This window comes from the organism of the source record quoted next, unplaced genomic scaffold, assembly GCF_019419815.1.
Source record: "Pyrus x bretschneideri cultivar Hongxiangsu unplaced genomic scaffold, Pyrus_bretschneideri_v1 Contig104, whole genome shotgun sequence".
Classification (NCBI taxonomy): Eukaryota; Viridiplantae; Streptophyta; class Magnoliopsida; order Rosales; family Rosaceae; genus Pyrus; species Pyrus x bretschneideri.
The window spans coordinates 1,083,070-1,099,771 of NW_025999396.1; the positions used below are offsets into that span (position 1 = coordinate 1,083,070).

Here is a 16,702-nt window from a genome sequence, read left to right on the forward strand (position 1 = left end):
AGTAAAAACCTTAAAGGAAACATTTTTTTTTCTTTCGTTCGTTCGGTGAAGAGAGATGAGAGAATAAATATATTTAGAGACTCGTGCTGATAACGTGTTATAAAAGGGTTAAAGTTTGAGAGATAACCTTTTAAGTGGTAGGTGCAAGGTAGATGTAAAATGCCACACAAAAACTATAGCACAGACAGATAATAAAAGGCAGAGGAATATATAATGTTATTGATATTTCTCTCTTGTATTTCTTCTTCATCTTATTATCTGTTACATGCGAGTGCTCTATTTATAGAGCAACTCGAACTGATGCAGTTAATGCATCTTGAAATTTAAAATGTGCCTCTGACACTTTCATTCAGCATGGGCATTGAAAACTTTGCCCATGCAGATGACTTTAGCTTTGTGGGTGCAGATGACTTTAGCTTTGTGGGTGCAGATAACTTTAGCTTTGTGGGCATTCATTGCCAACAGAAGTTTGAGACTTTTCAACAAACTAGATATAGAGAAGGGTTTATAAAAAGTTAAAAAGTGTGTGAAAATCAACTCTCCTTGAAAACTTGCCATGAAAACTTGAAAAAGAGGAGAGAAACAGAAGTATGGAGAAAAAGTAGAGGAAGAGAAAGCAGAAGGAAGGTGGAAGTTGCCGCCGAGCCCCAAAGCCATAACTTCAGATGAAGCCATAACTTGTGATTCAATAATTCAGTCAAAGTTTATAACTTGTGGTCCAATAATTCAGTATGTAGACTTTATTAGACTTGACTATCTTAACTAAAACTCATAACCTATGTTTAGTAATATGTAGGCCTAATTTAAAGAGTAATATTACATTTACTATCTAGTTGTATTATTACTTATACAATCTCTTTAATGGAGGTAAAGCCTATCAATACATGTGAGTTTTATCTCTTTTAGAAAGATTGTACAGAAGATCGTACAAATAGATAACAAAAATATCATTTTTGTAATTTAAATGAGAATATTTATTACGTTTCCATAAATAATGCTAACCCAATATACTGGTCCTTGTTACAAATTCATGAGTTGGTGAAGGACCACCATGCAACTCTTCGAATTGACTTTTATGCAGCTTTTGCACTAAATCTTTGTTGTTAGTGTTTGTAACTTACCTATATGTTGTAAATGCTAGTATTCAATATCATGTCCTTTTTCTCTATACTTATTCTTCTTTTTTCTCAAACGATAAATTTTACTAAATTAGATATTAGATTAGTTACCGATGGAATTTGAACCCACATCATCATGTAAGAACTCAACACCTTTCCACTACTGTGGTAAAATGTCACTTGATTTTATCTATACTTTTTCATTGGTTTTATAACAGTTGACTTATTATTTTCAAGTTTTTAATTATTTAATATTTTAATTAATTTTTTTTCCAACGGTGAATTCGGTCGGGTAGTCTTTCTCTTCAATATTTTGTGTTCCAGTTTAGATAATTCCTTCAATTAGTGTGATTTAGAGTAAAAATATCATTTGTGTTATATTTTGAAATTATTTTATAATTTTTTTCTATAATTGATGTGGCACCATGATATTATTGGTGTGCAACGTGACCATGCAAATATAATTTTAGCGAAAGAATGAGATTGATTTGTTACACTAAATTTCAAAACCGACATTGATCAATTTTAATTTAAGTACCAAGCTAAGGAGTTAATTTCAGCACTCTTGTGATTAAACAGTTATTTAATATTTGATATTAAAAAAAAAGTTTTTATGGCAAACGAATCCATTTTTGTATTTCTATCTCAGACGCTCAATAATTAATTCTAGCCGTAAAAGCTTCTCTGTCTGACTCTGACTCCCAAACCCCTTGATGATTTGATCTGAGTCCTCAGAGGCGGATGAACTTGCATCCTTGGAGATCCAAGAACTCCGATAACCTTGTAATCTTCTGATTTCGTGTTATTTAATTTTATTTGTTCATTTTATTGGTTCGTTCTCTTCCTTTTTCTTTGTGAATTTCTGTTTCTTTTACTTTCATCCAACCATTTTATACGCACTTGTTGAATAAATTGTATGAATTTTCCTTTAGGGTTTCTTACTTGGCCTTTTCCATGGCATGTTAGGTGTTGAAATCAGAATTTCTTTTAGTTTTATGGTGTTGGGTTTGTCTAATTTTGGCATGGATTTGTTAATGCATAAGGAGATTTGGGTTTTGTTAGTTGCTTCAAATTAACCCTTTGTTTTTGTGATTGCAAGAAAGGAATTAAATGGAGGAGGACAGTGAATTTCGGCGATGGGACGAGCTCATACCTGATGCACTTGGGCTAATATTTAGGAATCTAACCCTTCAAGAGACACTCACTGTAATCCCAAGGGTGTGCAAGTCATGGGGAAGAGCAGTGTCTGGACCTTATTGCTGGCAGGAGATAGACATTGCGGAATGGAGCAAATTTCGTCCGCCAGAGACCATTACGCGAATGCTGCAAATGCTGGTCATAAGAAGCTCAGGTTCACTCCGAAAGCTCTGCGTTGCTGGCCTTCCCAATGACCAGACTTTCTCCTTTATTGCTGATCAGTAAGTAGTACAAACTTACATTATCAATACAGCTCTTAGTTTCCATTTTTCAGATCAGTTTTAGTATAGTGACTATATTATATAGTTAATTTGCTTGATTGTATATGTTAGAATTCGTCATCACCACTTATCTCTCTCAGAATTATTTTAAGGGTGCGTTTGGGATGCTTGATTTCAGATTTAGGGATTTAGTTAATGCTTAAAGTATATGGTTTAATTGCTTAAAGTATATGGTTTAGTATATCACAAATACGTTAATGTTTATTTGTATGAGAATAAAAAGAAGAATACATGGTTTTAAATGATTTATCGTATTAATCTGAATTCATTTTGAACATATCGTCTCGAGTTATTTCAAATAAATGTTATCTACTACGTTTATAGGTTTTTTAAAACTAATATTGCTTTACTTGCAAATACAAATCCGCTCTAAAATCCTTCAATTCCCAAATTCCAAATTAACCCTTTTTATTTACTCCATGATGTGGAACGCAACATTGTCTTTCCATCTGTTTCCCAGTATGTGTAGCTTATGCGTGGGGTTGGTGTGAGTGATATGCCACATAAATAGGCATGTGATGGAGTGAAAAATTATTTGGTAGGGAGTAGTTCTTCACCTCAATGTTTGGATACAACTGAAAAGTCCGCAGTTTAGAAGACGTGCAGCTTCTAAAGGTGGACTGGTGATCAATCTCCTGGTTTTTATATAGGAGCTGATGCACCATTGTGTTTCGTATGAGCAGTGAGTGCTGTGTAAAAGTGAGGTCTAACTTAGTGAGTAACCAACTATTTGAGAAGGCATTCCAAAGTGCTTGAGGTCTGATGTAAAATTGAGGGGTCTCCCATGTCTGTATGCTGGTGTGTCGTAGTGTTAACATCAGGCCTTGCTTGCTTGTATGCATTTGTATTATGTGTTTTTTTAGTAATGATGTTTTAGATGTTTCAATGGATGATTATCCATCTTTTGGATTCAGATTTACTTGCTGACAAATCTAATGTAGAAATTTAATGGAAAATGCCTCAAAAGAATATAAAAACAGAAACGACATGATGTTGTAGCCATTAGAAAGAATTTGCTTGTCCATTTCAAAGCAAGATGTGACATATTATTCAGTGTTCTATCATGCAAAATCTCTTTTTTGGGAAACTTTGGAATTTGATTCTACAATTAGCAAGGGAAGGACAGTTATCTATGAGTTGATAGCCAATGGAGACCCCTTAAGTCCTCTCTTTGTAGAGGAGATCAGTAGAATATTTAAACAATCTCAAGGATGTCCAAGGGAAACCCCCTCCGCCTCTTATTGAAGTAAATAGAGAATTCAGGTTTCGAATTAGGATTGCTAAATCTTAAATTCAAAGTTAACCATGATCTTCAGTTGCTAAATTATGTAAGAAAAATGTTATGATATTGGAACTTCATGCTTTAAGTTTAGTGCTTGTAAAATTCAGTTTACTTTGCATGACGTTTGGCTTATAACAGCTTGCAATAGACGGCAAGCCAATATTGATAAAATTAAATCTGGGATATTAGCTTCATAAGGCTCTTGGCATGGAGGTTCCAGAGATTGCCTTTAGGGATCAGAAGATTAAACTGAGTTGACTTAAGCATACTTTTCTACCTAGAGGTCAAAATTTAATCATAAACGTGCCGAGATGGATTAGGTAGGTTAGAGCATATATGCTCTATTTTGTAGGATCAAATCAATGATGGTACCCAGTGCTAGACATTTCCTGTTTTGTCGCTCTTACTTGTCCCTTTTGATGGAAACTTGAAAGATTGATAGTTATTCTTGGGAGCTGTAGTTCTAACTCATTTTTATGACTAATTTATCTCAGGTGCCAGTATAAACAGTTTGGCTTATGCTTTCATGTTAAGTTATATTATTGGTTTGTTTAAATTGTCAATTTGTTTAATTTATATATTTGTTTGTTCATTTTTTTATTTGTTCTTAGCAGTTCTAAACTTAAAGCATGAAGTATTAATATCATAACGTTTCTATAATTTAGCAACTGAAGATTATGGTTAACTTTGAATTTAAGGTTTATCAATCCTAATTTGACTGTTTAAATATTTTACTGATCTCCTATTCAAAGAGAGAATTTAAGATGGACCATAACTTAGGTTGTTCCAAGATGATATTCGCAATACGAATACAAATGTCGTTATAATAATATAGCTGAAGATCACCATGAAAAACACCTTGTAGGCTTAAATGGGAACACCTCATAACCACACCTTGCCTCAAGAACTCTTAAAAGGCCTTCTCGCACACTGCACTACACCTCACTTGTATGTTTTTTACATGCTACAAGCTCATGCATGAAAAAGTGGACCGATAGTTTTTATATAGGTTATTTAGTAGCCAACCTCGAGGTTAATTGTTGAGCAACCTGGCTAATCTACTAAATCAGGAAGTTACAACCATCTAAACTGATCATTTAACTTTCCCAGTTGTTTTCTTAATCATGATTTACCTGTTTTATTTTTATTTTTTTTTGGAATACTCAGTGTAGCTGGTTGCAATTTCCTTCAACCTTTGCATGATGTCAGTATATCATTTTAATTTCTTACGTTCTTCAGCATAATATTTGGCTAACTATCATATTCTTGTAGTTTAAACCGATAATCTGTTGATGTGTTCATCTTTGTTATATTTTATTTCTTCAGTATATTTTTTAAATGAAAAAATAATAATTCTGTTTGCTAGTGCCAAATCTCTTCGGACACTGCAGCTGCCAAGAAGTGAAATAAGTGATTCCATAGTGGAACAGGTTGCTGCAAGGCTCTCTTCCGTAACTTTCTTGGATGTAAGCTACTGCAAAACTATTGGAGGCCCTGCACTTGAGGCATTTGGGAAGCATTGTAGACATCTCAGAAAGTTGCAGAGATGCATGTACGGATGGGAGGTACTTGACAAGGTTTCTCAAGATGACGAGGCCCTTGCAATAGCGGCCACAATGCCAAAACTCAAGCACCTTGAGATACTCTGTCTGCATGTTAGTACAGAAGCTGTGCGTCAGATACTCTTGAACTGCCCTGAGCTCCAGTTATTAGATGTGCGAGGGTGCTATAGTGTGAAACTTGACGAAAAGTTTGTCAAGAAATTCTCGGGGCTGAAGCTGGTGGGACCAGGTTCCGACAATGCGGGCTGGGATGATTGTTCAGATTACTCAGTTTCTTCTGGCTACTTAGCATGGGATGTAATGGATGATGATTTTGACGAAGAGATGTTAGATGAGGCTTGGGAAGACGACCTTAGTATGGAGGATGTAGAAATGAGGTTCTATGATGGTTTTTATCTCGATAATGGTGGGTTCGATTGGCCCCTATCTCCATGAATTTTCTTGATGGAGTGTTTTGATGGAGTTTTGGAGGAGGTTAGGGGTTTAACCTGGTGTAAGTAATGTTGTTTTTCCTACTAATAATTGGCGTGAAACTTCCATGTGTATGTTTCTGCAACCATGTTGTACTCGGTGTTATAGTATCTTTGTATGTCAATGCATGTGAAATATGTGAAGCTTTGTAGGTTTTGTTTTGTCGAATATATATGTGTTCACACGAATAAATTTGACCACCATGCTTGGTAGCAAACGAAGCCACCTTGTGAGTAGCAAAATTACCTTCCCGCGGAACGAACCCGAACTTAACAAAATCAAAACGCATGTCTAAAGAATCAATATCAAACAGCACTCCTTCTAGCAGTGCATCCCGGTCCATTTGTCTATTAATCATACGAATCAACGGTTGGGAGTCGGACTCCACCTCTGTGCGGCCGCAATTTCTGCAAAACAGCAGTGCTGGCCTCACGGATAGAATGAGAATATCTAATCTAATCGATCCATCTCGTGGTCGAAATGCATGGTGGGGAGGTTGGGTTTGGTGGCTGCAGTGGTAGATTGGGGGAGGATGCTGAAGGGTTTCATCAGCTATGGTGCCTTTAATTTTTCAGTTTTTTTTTTTTTTTTTTTGTAAAAATCAATTCTATGTGAAGTAATAATATTAAATTTACAGTTAAGTAAAAGAACACGTGTCAACAAATTAGAAAGAAGACATAGAGGAGACACATTGTCTCTTGTTATTAACTCGGTTCGAGAATGATTTTGTTGATAATTTAAACGCGGCTAACTAAGTCATTAATTAAATAAAGCTTTCGAGTCCCAAATTACTTGGTAACAAATGCCTAAAGCCTTCCAATGCAAAAACAAGGATAAACATAATAACAAAGTATAAATAAATTAAATAAAGTTTTCCATTAATGTAACAGGATAAATAACTTATATGCACATTAGCACCCCAAATATCCACTCTCGACATTAAAACACAACGAACGAAATATACACAATCGCAGCATTTAGACAGAACAAGGCCCGACGGGGACACCCGAAGGGGATTACTATGTCAATCCCTGGTCTTGAATGGGATGGCTCTGATGACTATCTGATGGTAGCGCAGCAAGTGCAGCTCCGATGAATGGTCCGACCCAGAAGATCCACTGCAAACACAACAAAATCATTGAAGAATATGGTCCTTATTTTATTTTTCTAACATTGCGCAGCCGAACCGATGCATTATTGAGGGCTCTGTGTACGAAAATCCAATTTCCATTACATTATTGCAATGCTGCATGCATCGTCTGTCATGCTAATTGCCCAATTGGTGCACTCGATAACCTCATGTTTTACGTTGGCTGAAGGTGGCAATGAGAATTAATGAATGATGAGAATAGTCAATTAAACCAGTAGTGAGCTCTTACGCCAATCAGATTTTAATAATTCGAATTGTTTTTCTCGGTTGTCAAGATAATGCGGTCTGATCAGACTTGAATCGTAAAGAATCAACAATTGATGATGTGAGATATATTGATTGAATTATCTGTTAATGTAATGTATGATGTTCTCAATGTTAATGTATCCATTCTTTTATTGAATTATCTGTCTATTTGTTCTCTTTGTAACTTGATTAATAAGTTCTTGCAAGTTTGTCAAAGAAATTTATTGAAAATGATCAACTGGTACACTTAGTAAAAGAGGATGAAGAGAACCTAATTAACCCCTTAAAGATAATTCAAGTAACGTCATTGCAAAAACAAAAAGGCCACTAAATTAAACACAACACTTTCACTAAATTATAACTTCAAATTGCACTCTTCAATCTCCTTCTTCTCCAGTTTAAAGGGAGCATTGCTTACCAACGGTAGATGCACAAGCTAAAAAGATTAAAAAAAACCACGACATATATTAGTAATAATTTAAAGACAATTGTAGAGACCAAAATGATATTAACCATGATGGCAATTATGCCATATCATTATACTGCAGTTTTCTGTATAAAAGTGCACTTAGCCAGTTGTACTAATAGACTCAAAACTGCAATAATATTATTCATTGTGTGGAAGAGTACTTACAGTTTACCCATCAATCGCTCTTCGTCGCCTGATCAACGCCACCCTCACATAAAGCCAATCGTACACACAGCTCAAGAACTTGTAGTATGTGTATCTCCATGACCTGATGAATATCAAACTCCCACAAACTCCCCAAAATCCAACAACAAAACCAAATGCCAAACTCAAGTAAAATCCTGTTGTTATAAGCCCATCATTCTCTTTAACTTGATCCCCAAACATTGGTTGCTCCTTGGGACTTGTTTCCTCAGGAGAGCACAACTGTTGAAGTGGAATCCCACAAAGCAGAGGATTTCCAGCAAAATCAGATGGATCATAGGTTTGGAGCTGAGTCCCCATTGGAATTTTTCCAGACAGGTTGTTGTTTGACAAGTCCAAATCACCAAGACCATATATTTGAAAAAGGCTTGTTGGTATTCCACCATATATGTGGTTTCTTGACAGATCAAGGGACTCTAAGGACTCCAACTTCCCGATTGTTGGAGTTATTTGACCTGTTAAATTGTTTCTTGACAAGTTTAAAGAAACCAACCCCACAAGATCAGTGATTTCCCTAGGAATCTCCCCCGTTAATTGGTTACTCGACAGATGAATACACTTTACAAGCCCCAGAGTACTTTTGTATTTGGACATTATGCCTTTCCATATCAAGGATGCTTCCTCAAAATAACCTGATTGTCCGCCAAGTGACATATCATAGGTATGAAAAATAGTTAGACTTGAACTTCCTTTTGTAGCCAAATTAGTCAAATTGTTGACGCATTTGGGTATAGTTCCAGATATGTTATTCATCGAAAAATCCAGAATTTGAATGTTTCTCATATTACACAATTGTAGTGGAATGCTTCCATAGAAGTGATTAGAACGGAGGATAAGGATGGCCAAATTTGGAAGTCCAACCCCTAACCATTTAGGTATCAAACCTGATAAGTTATTTTCTCCAACATCAAAAACACTGAGTCTGGTAAGGTTCTTCAAGGATGAAGGCAATTCCCCCACAAGCCCATTCTTGTTTAACTTCAGCGTTTGAATAGAAGGTAAAGAGCCCATTGTGGTAGGAATTTTCCCAAAAAGAGCATTATCACTCAAATCAAGAAAGGCAAGATTTTCTAAACGTGACCAACAATTAGGAAGTTGTTCGTACAAATTGTTACTTGAGAGATCAAGAGAGACTAAACGACTAACCTTGTTCGGAGTCTTTGGACACATGAAAGAATTTAACCCTGAAAGCTTATTGTTGGAGAGATCTAGAGATATCACTGTGGAAAGGAATGAAGGGACTGGACTTTCCAATCGGTTCCAACTCAAATTCACTTTACTATAGTAAGATGAGGGAAACTCAAATCTTGAATTTGGAATTGTTCCTCTAATTTGGTTGTTGGAAAGATCTATAAAATTTATAGGATTCTGATGCGACAGAGGGCTCCATAACCAACTTGGAAGGATATCAAATATTCCTGCATTAGAAATATCAAGGTGCTGATAACTTTTTTGAGTTTGAAGCCATTTTGGAAAATGTGGACCCACCATGCAAGAGCTCAAATAAATGGAAACCAATTGGAAAGGAGGAGTCCAATTAGAACTGAAGCTTAAAGATACTGAGGTATTGGACATATCCAAATTCCTTAATCTGGAGAGATTGGAGAAGTGGCTTTCTGAAACCACACCTTCCAAAGCATTCGTACCAAGGTAGATACCCTCGAGCCTAGACATATGCCCAATGCTTTCAGGTATTGTTCCACTCAATTGATTGTAAGGGAGAACTAATTCTTTCAATGATGAAAATTTTGTGAGATTAGGAATTGATCCAGAAAGATGATTGCCTGAGAGGACCAGAGTCTCTAATGAGTTCTGATCAGGGCATGCAGACATTAATATTTGAACCAACCAAGAAAGTTGTCCACTCAAATTGTTGCCCATAAGGTACAATTCTTGCAAATTACATAACCCGGAAAATGATTGTGGAATCCCTCCTTCAATTTGGTTTTCAGAGAGTTCAAGATGAACAAGGCTGGCATTGTATTTGGATAACCACACAAATATGGAAGAAGATGAAGAAAATGGGATTTGGTTGGAACTGAGATCTACATGAGCAAGAGATCTAGTAGAATTTATGTTAAAAAGAGTACTGGAATGAATTAGAGGAGAAGGAAGACTGCAATAAGACAGAGACAAGTTTGTAAGTTTAGGGAGCTTAGTAACTGCTTCCATCCAGTCAGGAACATTACTGAGATTGGTATCACTCAGGTCTAAATACTTTAAAGCAGAAAGATGGGGCAGCCATGAATTCATATTTTCTACATTAGCAAAGTTATTGGAACCGAGATCAAGATATTGCAAGTGGGTAAGGTTTCCGATCTGAGTTGGAATTCGGCCACCAAAAGAAGCAAAAGAGAGATCGAGGAATCTTAAGTTGGAAAGAGAACAAATGAAATCTGGAATTTGGCTTCCATTGAAGTTAATCCATGAAAGGTCCAAATATTTCAAATGTTGCAACTCAATCAGTTTAGGACTCATCATCTTACCTTGCAAATAATAATAGACATCTTTATGGTCACCTTTGTGTTGAAGTGAGTAAGCTTTATCCATATGTTTAACTCCAAGATCAAGTTGAGTAACATGGTTGGTTCGGTTGCTGCAGTGGACGCCAAGCCATTTGCAACAATCTTGCTTGCGTTCTTCTCTTCCCCACGAGGAGATGAGATTGTAGTCATCAATCAGACCTTGTTTGAAAGCAAGCAGTGCTTCCCTTTCACTCTCTATGCACCTCGTCACCACTCGGCGGCCAATTGCTCCGAAATTGAAAGAAACATTGTTGAATCCAGAGGATAGGGAAGGGTTGAAACATTGTAGAAAAAGTAGCAACACAATGGAAGTATGAAAGAGTTTCTTCAAGCACCTGATTCCGTCATTCTCCATCTTACTTCAACGAAATCAAGGCAAAGACGATTGAAGAATGAAGAAGAAGTGTACAATCAGATTTGATTTAGGAGCACAATGAAATCTGCGAGTTTATTATAAGGCTGGGTGAGTACGTAGTAGCTCACAAAACAATCCACACACTGAGTTGTCTTGACTCAAATGGTCAAGTATGGTGCATGTGTGAGTGGACCACCTACTTTTGTGTAGGTAAGTGTAGTAATTAGAGGATGACCCGTCTCTCCAAAATAATGACAAAGCCTGCAACAATCAACACAATTCCCCGTTGATTGTTTCATTCTGTTTACATTTTAGAAGTCTTTGTTTTTTGTGGAATTAGAAAACAACATAGGCGTAATTCACGTTATTTGGACCAAGCTAAAAAGCACGGAAACCGTCTCAACTATTGAGAGAACAAATTTACATTTATTTTCCAAACAAGTTGCAAATAGTCATAATGCGTAATTCATGTTATTTGGACTAGACTAAAATACACGGAAAATGCCTCGACTTTTGAAAGACAAATTCACATTTTTTTTTTCCAAACAAATTGCAAACAGTCAAAAATCGTTTTGGAGGATAAGAGGAAGGATGAATGACTCCCACAAAATAGATAATTCTTCTCCACTTTTATGTCATTTATCTTAATCACGCTTCAAAGTAAATTACAAGTTGAGAACAACAGGGACCAACAAACCACAATTTCCACGATGCAAGGGGAAATCCATGCGATAGTTCAAGGTTATTGACTCAAATGGTCAAGTATGGAACATGTGTGAGTGGACCTCCTACTTTTCTGTAGGTAGGTGTAGTAATTAGAGGATGACTCGTCTCTCCAAAATAATGACAAAGTCTGCAACAATCAACACAATTCCGCGTGATTGTTTCGTTCTATTTACGTTTTAGAAGTCCTTTTGCTTTTTGTGGAATTAGAAAACAACATAAAAGCGCGTAATTCACGTTATTTGGACCAAGCTAAAAAACGCGGAAACCGTCTCAATTCTTGAGACAAAAAATTTATATTTATTTTCCAAACAAGTTGCAAACAGTCAGAATGCGTAATTCACGTTATTTGAACCGGGCTAAAATACACGAAAAACGCCTCAACTCTTGAGAGACAAATTCACATTTATTTCCAAACAAGTTGCAAACCGTCAAAAGTCATTTTGGAGGATATGAGGAAGGATGAATAACTCCCACAAAATAGATGATTATTCTCCACTTTCGTTTGTCATTTGTCTTAATCACGCTTCAAAGTAAATTACAAGTTGAGAACAAAAGGGACCAACAAACCAAAATTTCCACGATACAAGTGGAAATCCATGCGATAGTTCAAGGATATTGACTTAAATGGTCAAGTGTGGAACATGTGTGAGTGGACCAGCTACTTTTCTATGGGTAGGTGTAGTAATTAGAGGATGACTTGTCTCTCCAAAATAATGACAAAGCCTGCAACAATCAACACAAAAATCGTTTTGAAGGATAAGAGGAAGGATGAATGACTCCCACAAAATAGATGATTCTTTTCCACTTTTGTTTGTTATTTGTCTTAATCACCCTTCAAAGTAAATTACAAATTGAGAACAACAGGGACCAACAAATCAAAATTTCTACAATGCAAGTGGAAATGCACGCTTCATGCGATACTTCAAGGCTATTGATAGCAAGTTATTGATAGCAAATTCTAGAAATGAAAATAATAGATATCTTTATGGTCACCTTTGTGTTGAAGTGAGTAAGCTTTATCCATATGTTTAACTCCAAGATCAAGTTGAGTAACATGGTTGGTTCGGTTGCTGCAGTGGACGCCAAGCCATTTGCAACAATCTTGCTTGCGTTCTTCTCTTCCCCACGAGGAGATGAGATTGTAGTCATCAATCAGACCTTGTTTGAAAGCAAGCAGTGCTTCCCTTTCACTCTCTATGCACCTCGTCACCACTCGGCGGCCAATTGCTCCGAAATTGAAAGAAACATTGTTGAATCCAGAGGATAGGGAAGGGTTGAAACATTGTAGAAAAAGTAGCAACACAATGGAAGTATGGAAGAGTTTCTTCAAGCACCTGATTCCGTCATTTATTTCCAAACAAATTGCAAAACGTATTAGAGGATAAGAGGAATGAGGAAGGATGAATGACTCCCACAAGATAGATGATTCTTCTACACTTTCGTTTTTCATTTGTCTTAATCACGCTTCAAAGTAAATTACTAATCATGCTTCAAAGTAAATTACAAGTTGAGGATAATAGGCACCTGCAAACCAAAATTTCAACAATGTAAGTGGAATTGTATTGTCTTGTCTTGGACCCGGTACGATACTCCATGCGATACTTCAAGGTTATTGACAGCAAGTTCTCAAGAGTTCCGGTATTTCGAATAATTACACTGCAACTAACTAGGGTCTTTACAAATTTAGTCTTGGCGTTATTAGATTAGAAGACACACAAAAACTGACCGACTTAAATGTATTTGCATAGAAATTATGCTAAATTGTTGTTAGTGAAGAATCATCACTGCCATTTGATCAAGACAATACTTATGGTCTTTTAGCGACAACAGTTCCTTGCGTTTTATTCATTTGTGACTGTTTGTTTATTGTATAATTATTGTTAATGTGAGGGCTTCAAGACTCGCTTGAGGAATTTTAGCTACCGTGACAATAGTCCGTAGAATGTTGTATGATTTTGAAATTATACTGCACAAAATCGGTGACAGCAATGAACTACACTTTGATTTTAATATCATCACTGGTAAAAAAGCACTAGTTTCTGACGGTGGATCAGCTTATGAAATGATAAGACATGCTGATGCACACACATTAATGGAACGCATACAACACACATTCAATAGCCGGATTCTTTCTGTCATATCTATCCATTCACCATGAGAGTCGAACCAAGACGTCAAGGTGGTGGTATGTCAAGCCTATTACCCGACGCCATGTGTTTTAACTTGCTCACATGACATAACGTGATTTGGTTGGAAAACAGTCACCTTGGCGTCCCAGTTAGATGGTTGTTCTCCATTGATATGTTCTACACTGTCCCCTTATTTACCAGCATAGAAGTTCTACCATCTACGATAAATATGGTATGATTGATACCTAATGATTTATTAGAAATGAACCAAGCTCTATAACAATTGAATTGCCATACTGCAAAATAGTTAGAGAGAAGTACCGATGGACCAAGAGTTGTTGTCGCACCTTAAAACCAAGTGGCTAACATTTCGAACGCTGGAAACATCTATTATTTAGTATGGGATTACAAAAGACGTTACAAGTGGTCTGGAAGGATAAGCAGTTCATAAAAATACACAAACTGGAAAACGGAAAATGCAGCATTCATAAACCGTGATTTCACAAATGTATAGCATTTCATCGACCATAAATGGATGCAAATGAGAAGTACCTAAGAATCATTTCCAATACACTAGGCTAATACTTGATCAAAAGCTAGAGCAAATCAGTAAAAATCTCAGGAGGCTAACTGACCAAAATTATTATCAGAAGACGGCATTTTGAGTTACCAGGAACCTCCTCCTGCTCTGAATCTCTCCTGCGCTTCAGCTGCCTTGTCCTCTTGCAATTGCCTTACAAGCTGAATAATATGGTGATATTCGATTGTCACATCCGGAACAACTTTTTTGTGTTCCTTTTTTTTATCATTTTATTCAAGACTATAATAGGAAGTATGAAATTCATCCATTGTGAATGAACCTAAAGAAAACTTAGGTGCCACAATAAAAGAACAAACAAAACATATGGAAAAGAATTTAGATACCACTGATGACCAAAATAGATTTTAAGTATAAACACGGGCTAACAAGTTTTTTGACCTATTTACTTCACTATAATATTTTTTTCCTCTCTTCTTCATCCCTCTCGAACAAAACGAATCATGAAATCATAATATCTAACCATCTAACTGAAGGAAGATTTGTGAAAAACAAGTTCATTTGAGCAACATCAACAACATGCAATTAACAATTAAAAGGCGGAATCATGTTTATATGCACTCAAAAACAAAACTTAACCCATGAACTTCAAAGCCTAGTAGATAGGTGAACCAAAACTCAACTCAAAACAAAGTGAGTTGAGAAATCAATACCTTTGTAGATTCCTCTTTGCCTAAGCAAAGGCTAATCACCCCAAGAGAGGGCCTTCATTCCTTGCATCTTAGATCCATGGATTTGGATGGATGAAAAGGTTTCTCCAAGTTCCCAAAATTGAGAACCTCTAAGTCTCCACACCAAGGCATATTGTAGAAGAAATGAGTGACCTTGAGGAAGTAAGATTGCTAGATGTTTTCCTCAAGGGTGGCCGGCCTCTTTGAGAGCAAAGGGAGGTTTGTGTTCTCATCTTTACTCCTAAGAAAACCCTAAGGATGAAATAGTTATAAAGATGTCTTTATACCACCTCACAATGGAGTGGCAAACTTGCAATTAAGCCAAGTTCACTACCCTCCTCTAAATGGCCGGCCATATGGGATTTATTGGGCTATTTGGGCCTTTGTGAATCATTATTCATTAAGTTGTCATACAACTTAAGTCAATGGACTTGATGTTCGAAGCCCAGTGGGCCTTAAGGTCCAAAACTATCCCGAGGTCTTTTAATGAACTTATTCGTTTGATTAATAATCATATTAATTAATCCTTGCCATAAATAATTAAACCATTTAATTATTCTTACTCATCTCCGTTGAATCTTCAATCTCTACCTTACACGGTGTACGATCCATTAGGTTCCTTTTAGCGAGGCAGTGGGCGATTCAAACTCTTTCAAATCGATTGTGAATTGAAACTTACTTTCAATTCTCCCATTAGTGATAATACACTTTTAGGGTTTCCACAAACCATGGTTGACGCCTAGCAGCATGTCATGGTTACCCAAGCTAATCAGAAGAGGTGGAGAACCTATTCAGTTTTAGGATTACAAATGCAATACGGTCTTTCTCTAATACAATACTCTTGACCACATTGTTTGGTTTGATAGTTTATTCATGTCTACTATCCAATGTGAGTCTTGTGCTTATATGATTACCTTGAATGTAATTTGGAACACATTCCTAAATTTCATTCATACTTTGGCCAAAGATTCTTAATCATATCATAAAGTATTCTCCCTCAAACAGTTTGAAGGTTAGAGATCCCTTGTTGCGCATTTACTTGCCTCCATGGCTAAGTGGCTTAACCCCAACGATGCCGTGGACACCCTCCTGATGGAGTGACTTTGACATAATCAAAGATTAAGGACCTAACCACAAGACAATTGTGATGCCTCAGGTCAAAAGACTAATTTGCATTATCCCAACCATGAGTTCTCATGTGACATGAATATGAGAACTCTTCGTTGATCGTGTTCAGTGAGCTCATTCTCTATTGAGCACCTACGTACTTGTCTTGATGTCACACACACCAATGACTCGAGACTAGTCACTCTCCCTGAGAGAAGACATAGCACGTACTGATCTTAACGGACTGTCAATGCCCAATTGACAATCCTATGATCAGGAACGTTTAGGATGTGTCAACGAAAGAATGGTCTCATGAATCTAACTTCTTTAGATCGCATTCTTCCAATCACATATTCCTTGGACTTATCGTTTAAGCATATAACATTTATATGAGACGGCTCAAACAATAATCTTTGCCCTTTACATTTAAACTACATTAGTTTGAAATGTCCGTAAAAGCCTCAGCAACAATGGCAGAGCGAAAAACCAATTTTCCCACACCCCCAACTCGCTTTAAGATCCCAGCAAAGTCTCTTAACACCTATCCAAATCCACCAACCCTAGTCTTTGAGTTCCAAGCACCAATCTGCTCATTATATTTGGATATATTA

The 16,702-nt window shown here is 36.6% G+C and overlaps 2 protein-coding genes across 4 annotated transcripts; one reads left to right on the forward strand and one right to left on the reverse strand.

The window, feature by feature from the left end:
- The first annotated feature begins 1,725 nt into the window (after nucleotides 1-1,725).
- Nucleotides 1,726-6,079, forward strand: LOC103960053 (F-box protein FBW2). Of its 2 annotated transcripts, none has more exons than XM_009372442.3 (3): nucleotides 1,726-1,901; nucleotides 2,222-2,536; nucleotides 5,245-6,079. In XM_009372442.3, exons 2-3 carry the CDS (start codon nucleotides 2,229-2,231, stop codon nucleotides 5,873-5,875), a joined length of 939 nt encoding a protein of 312 aa, XP_009370717.2. In that variant the 5' UTR covers nucleotides 1,726-1,901; nucleotides 2,222-2,228; the 3' UTR covers nucleotides 5,876-6,079. The 2 variants fall into 2 exon arrangements, with proteins under 2 accessions (XP_009370717.2, XP_009370716.2); XM_009372441.3 differs by having other exon boundaries at nucleotides 1,728-1,901; nucleotides 2,218-2,536.
- Nucleotides 6,080-6,745: 666 nt separating this feature from the next.
- On the reverse strand, nucleotides 6,746-13,684 carry LOC103960052 (receptor-like protein EIX1). 2 transcript variants are annotated; one of them, XM_048571275.1, is made up of 3 exons: nucleotides 12,580-13,684; nucleotides 7,942-10,499; nucleotides 6,746-7,743 (listed from the first exon to the last, which is right to left on the reverse strand). In XM_048571275.1, exons 1-2 carry the CDS (start codon nucleotides 13,034-13,036, stop codon nucleotides 7,945-7,947), a joined length of 3,012 nt encoding a protein of 1,003 aa, XP_048427232.1. In that variant the 5' UTR covers nucleotides 13,037-13,684; the 3' UTR covers nucleotides 6,746-7,743; nucleotides 7,942-7,944. The 2 variants fall into 2 exon arrangements, with proteins under 2 accessions (XP_048427232.1, XP_009370715.3); XM_009372440.3 differs by lacking the exon at nucleotides 12,580-13,684 and having other exon boundaries at nucleotides 7,942-10,956.
- Nucleotides 13,685-16,702: the final 3,018 nt, after the last annotated feature.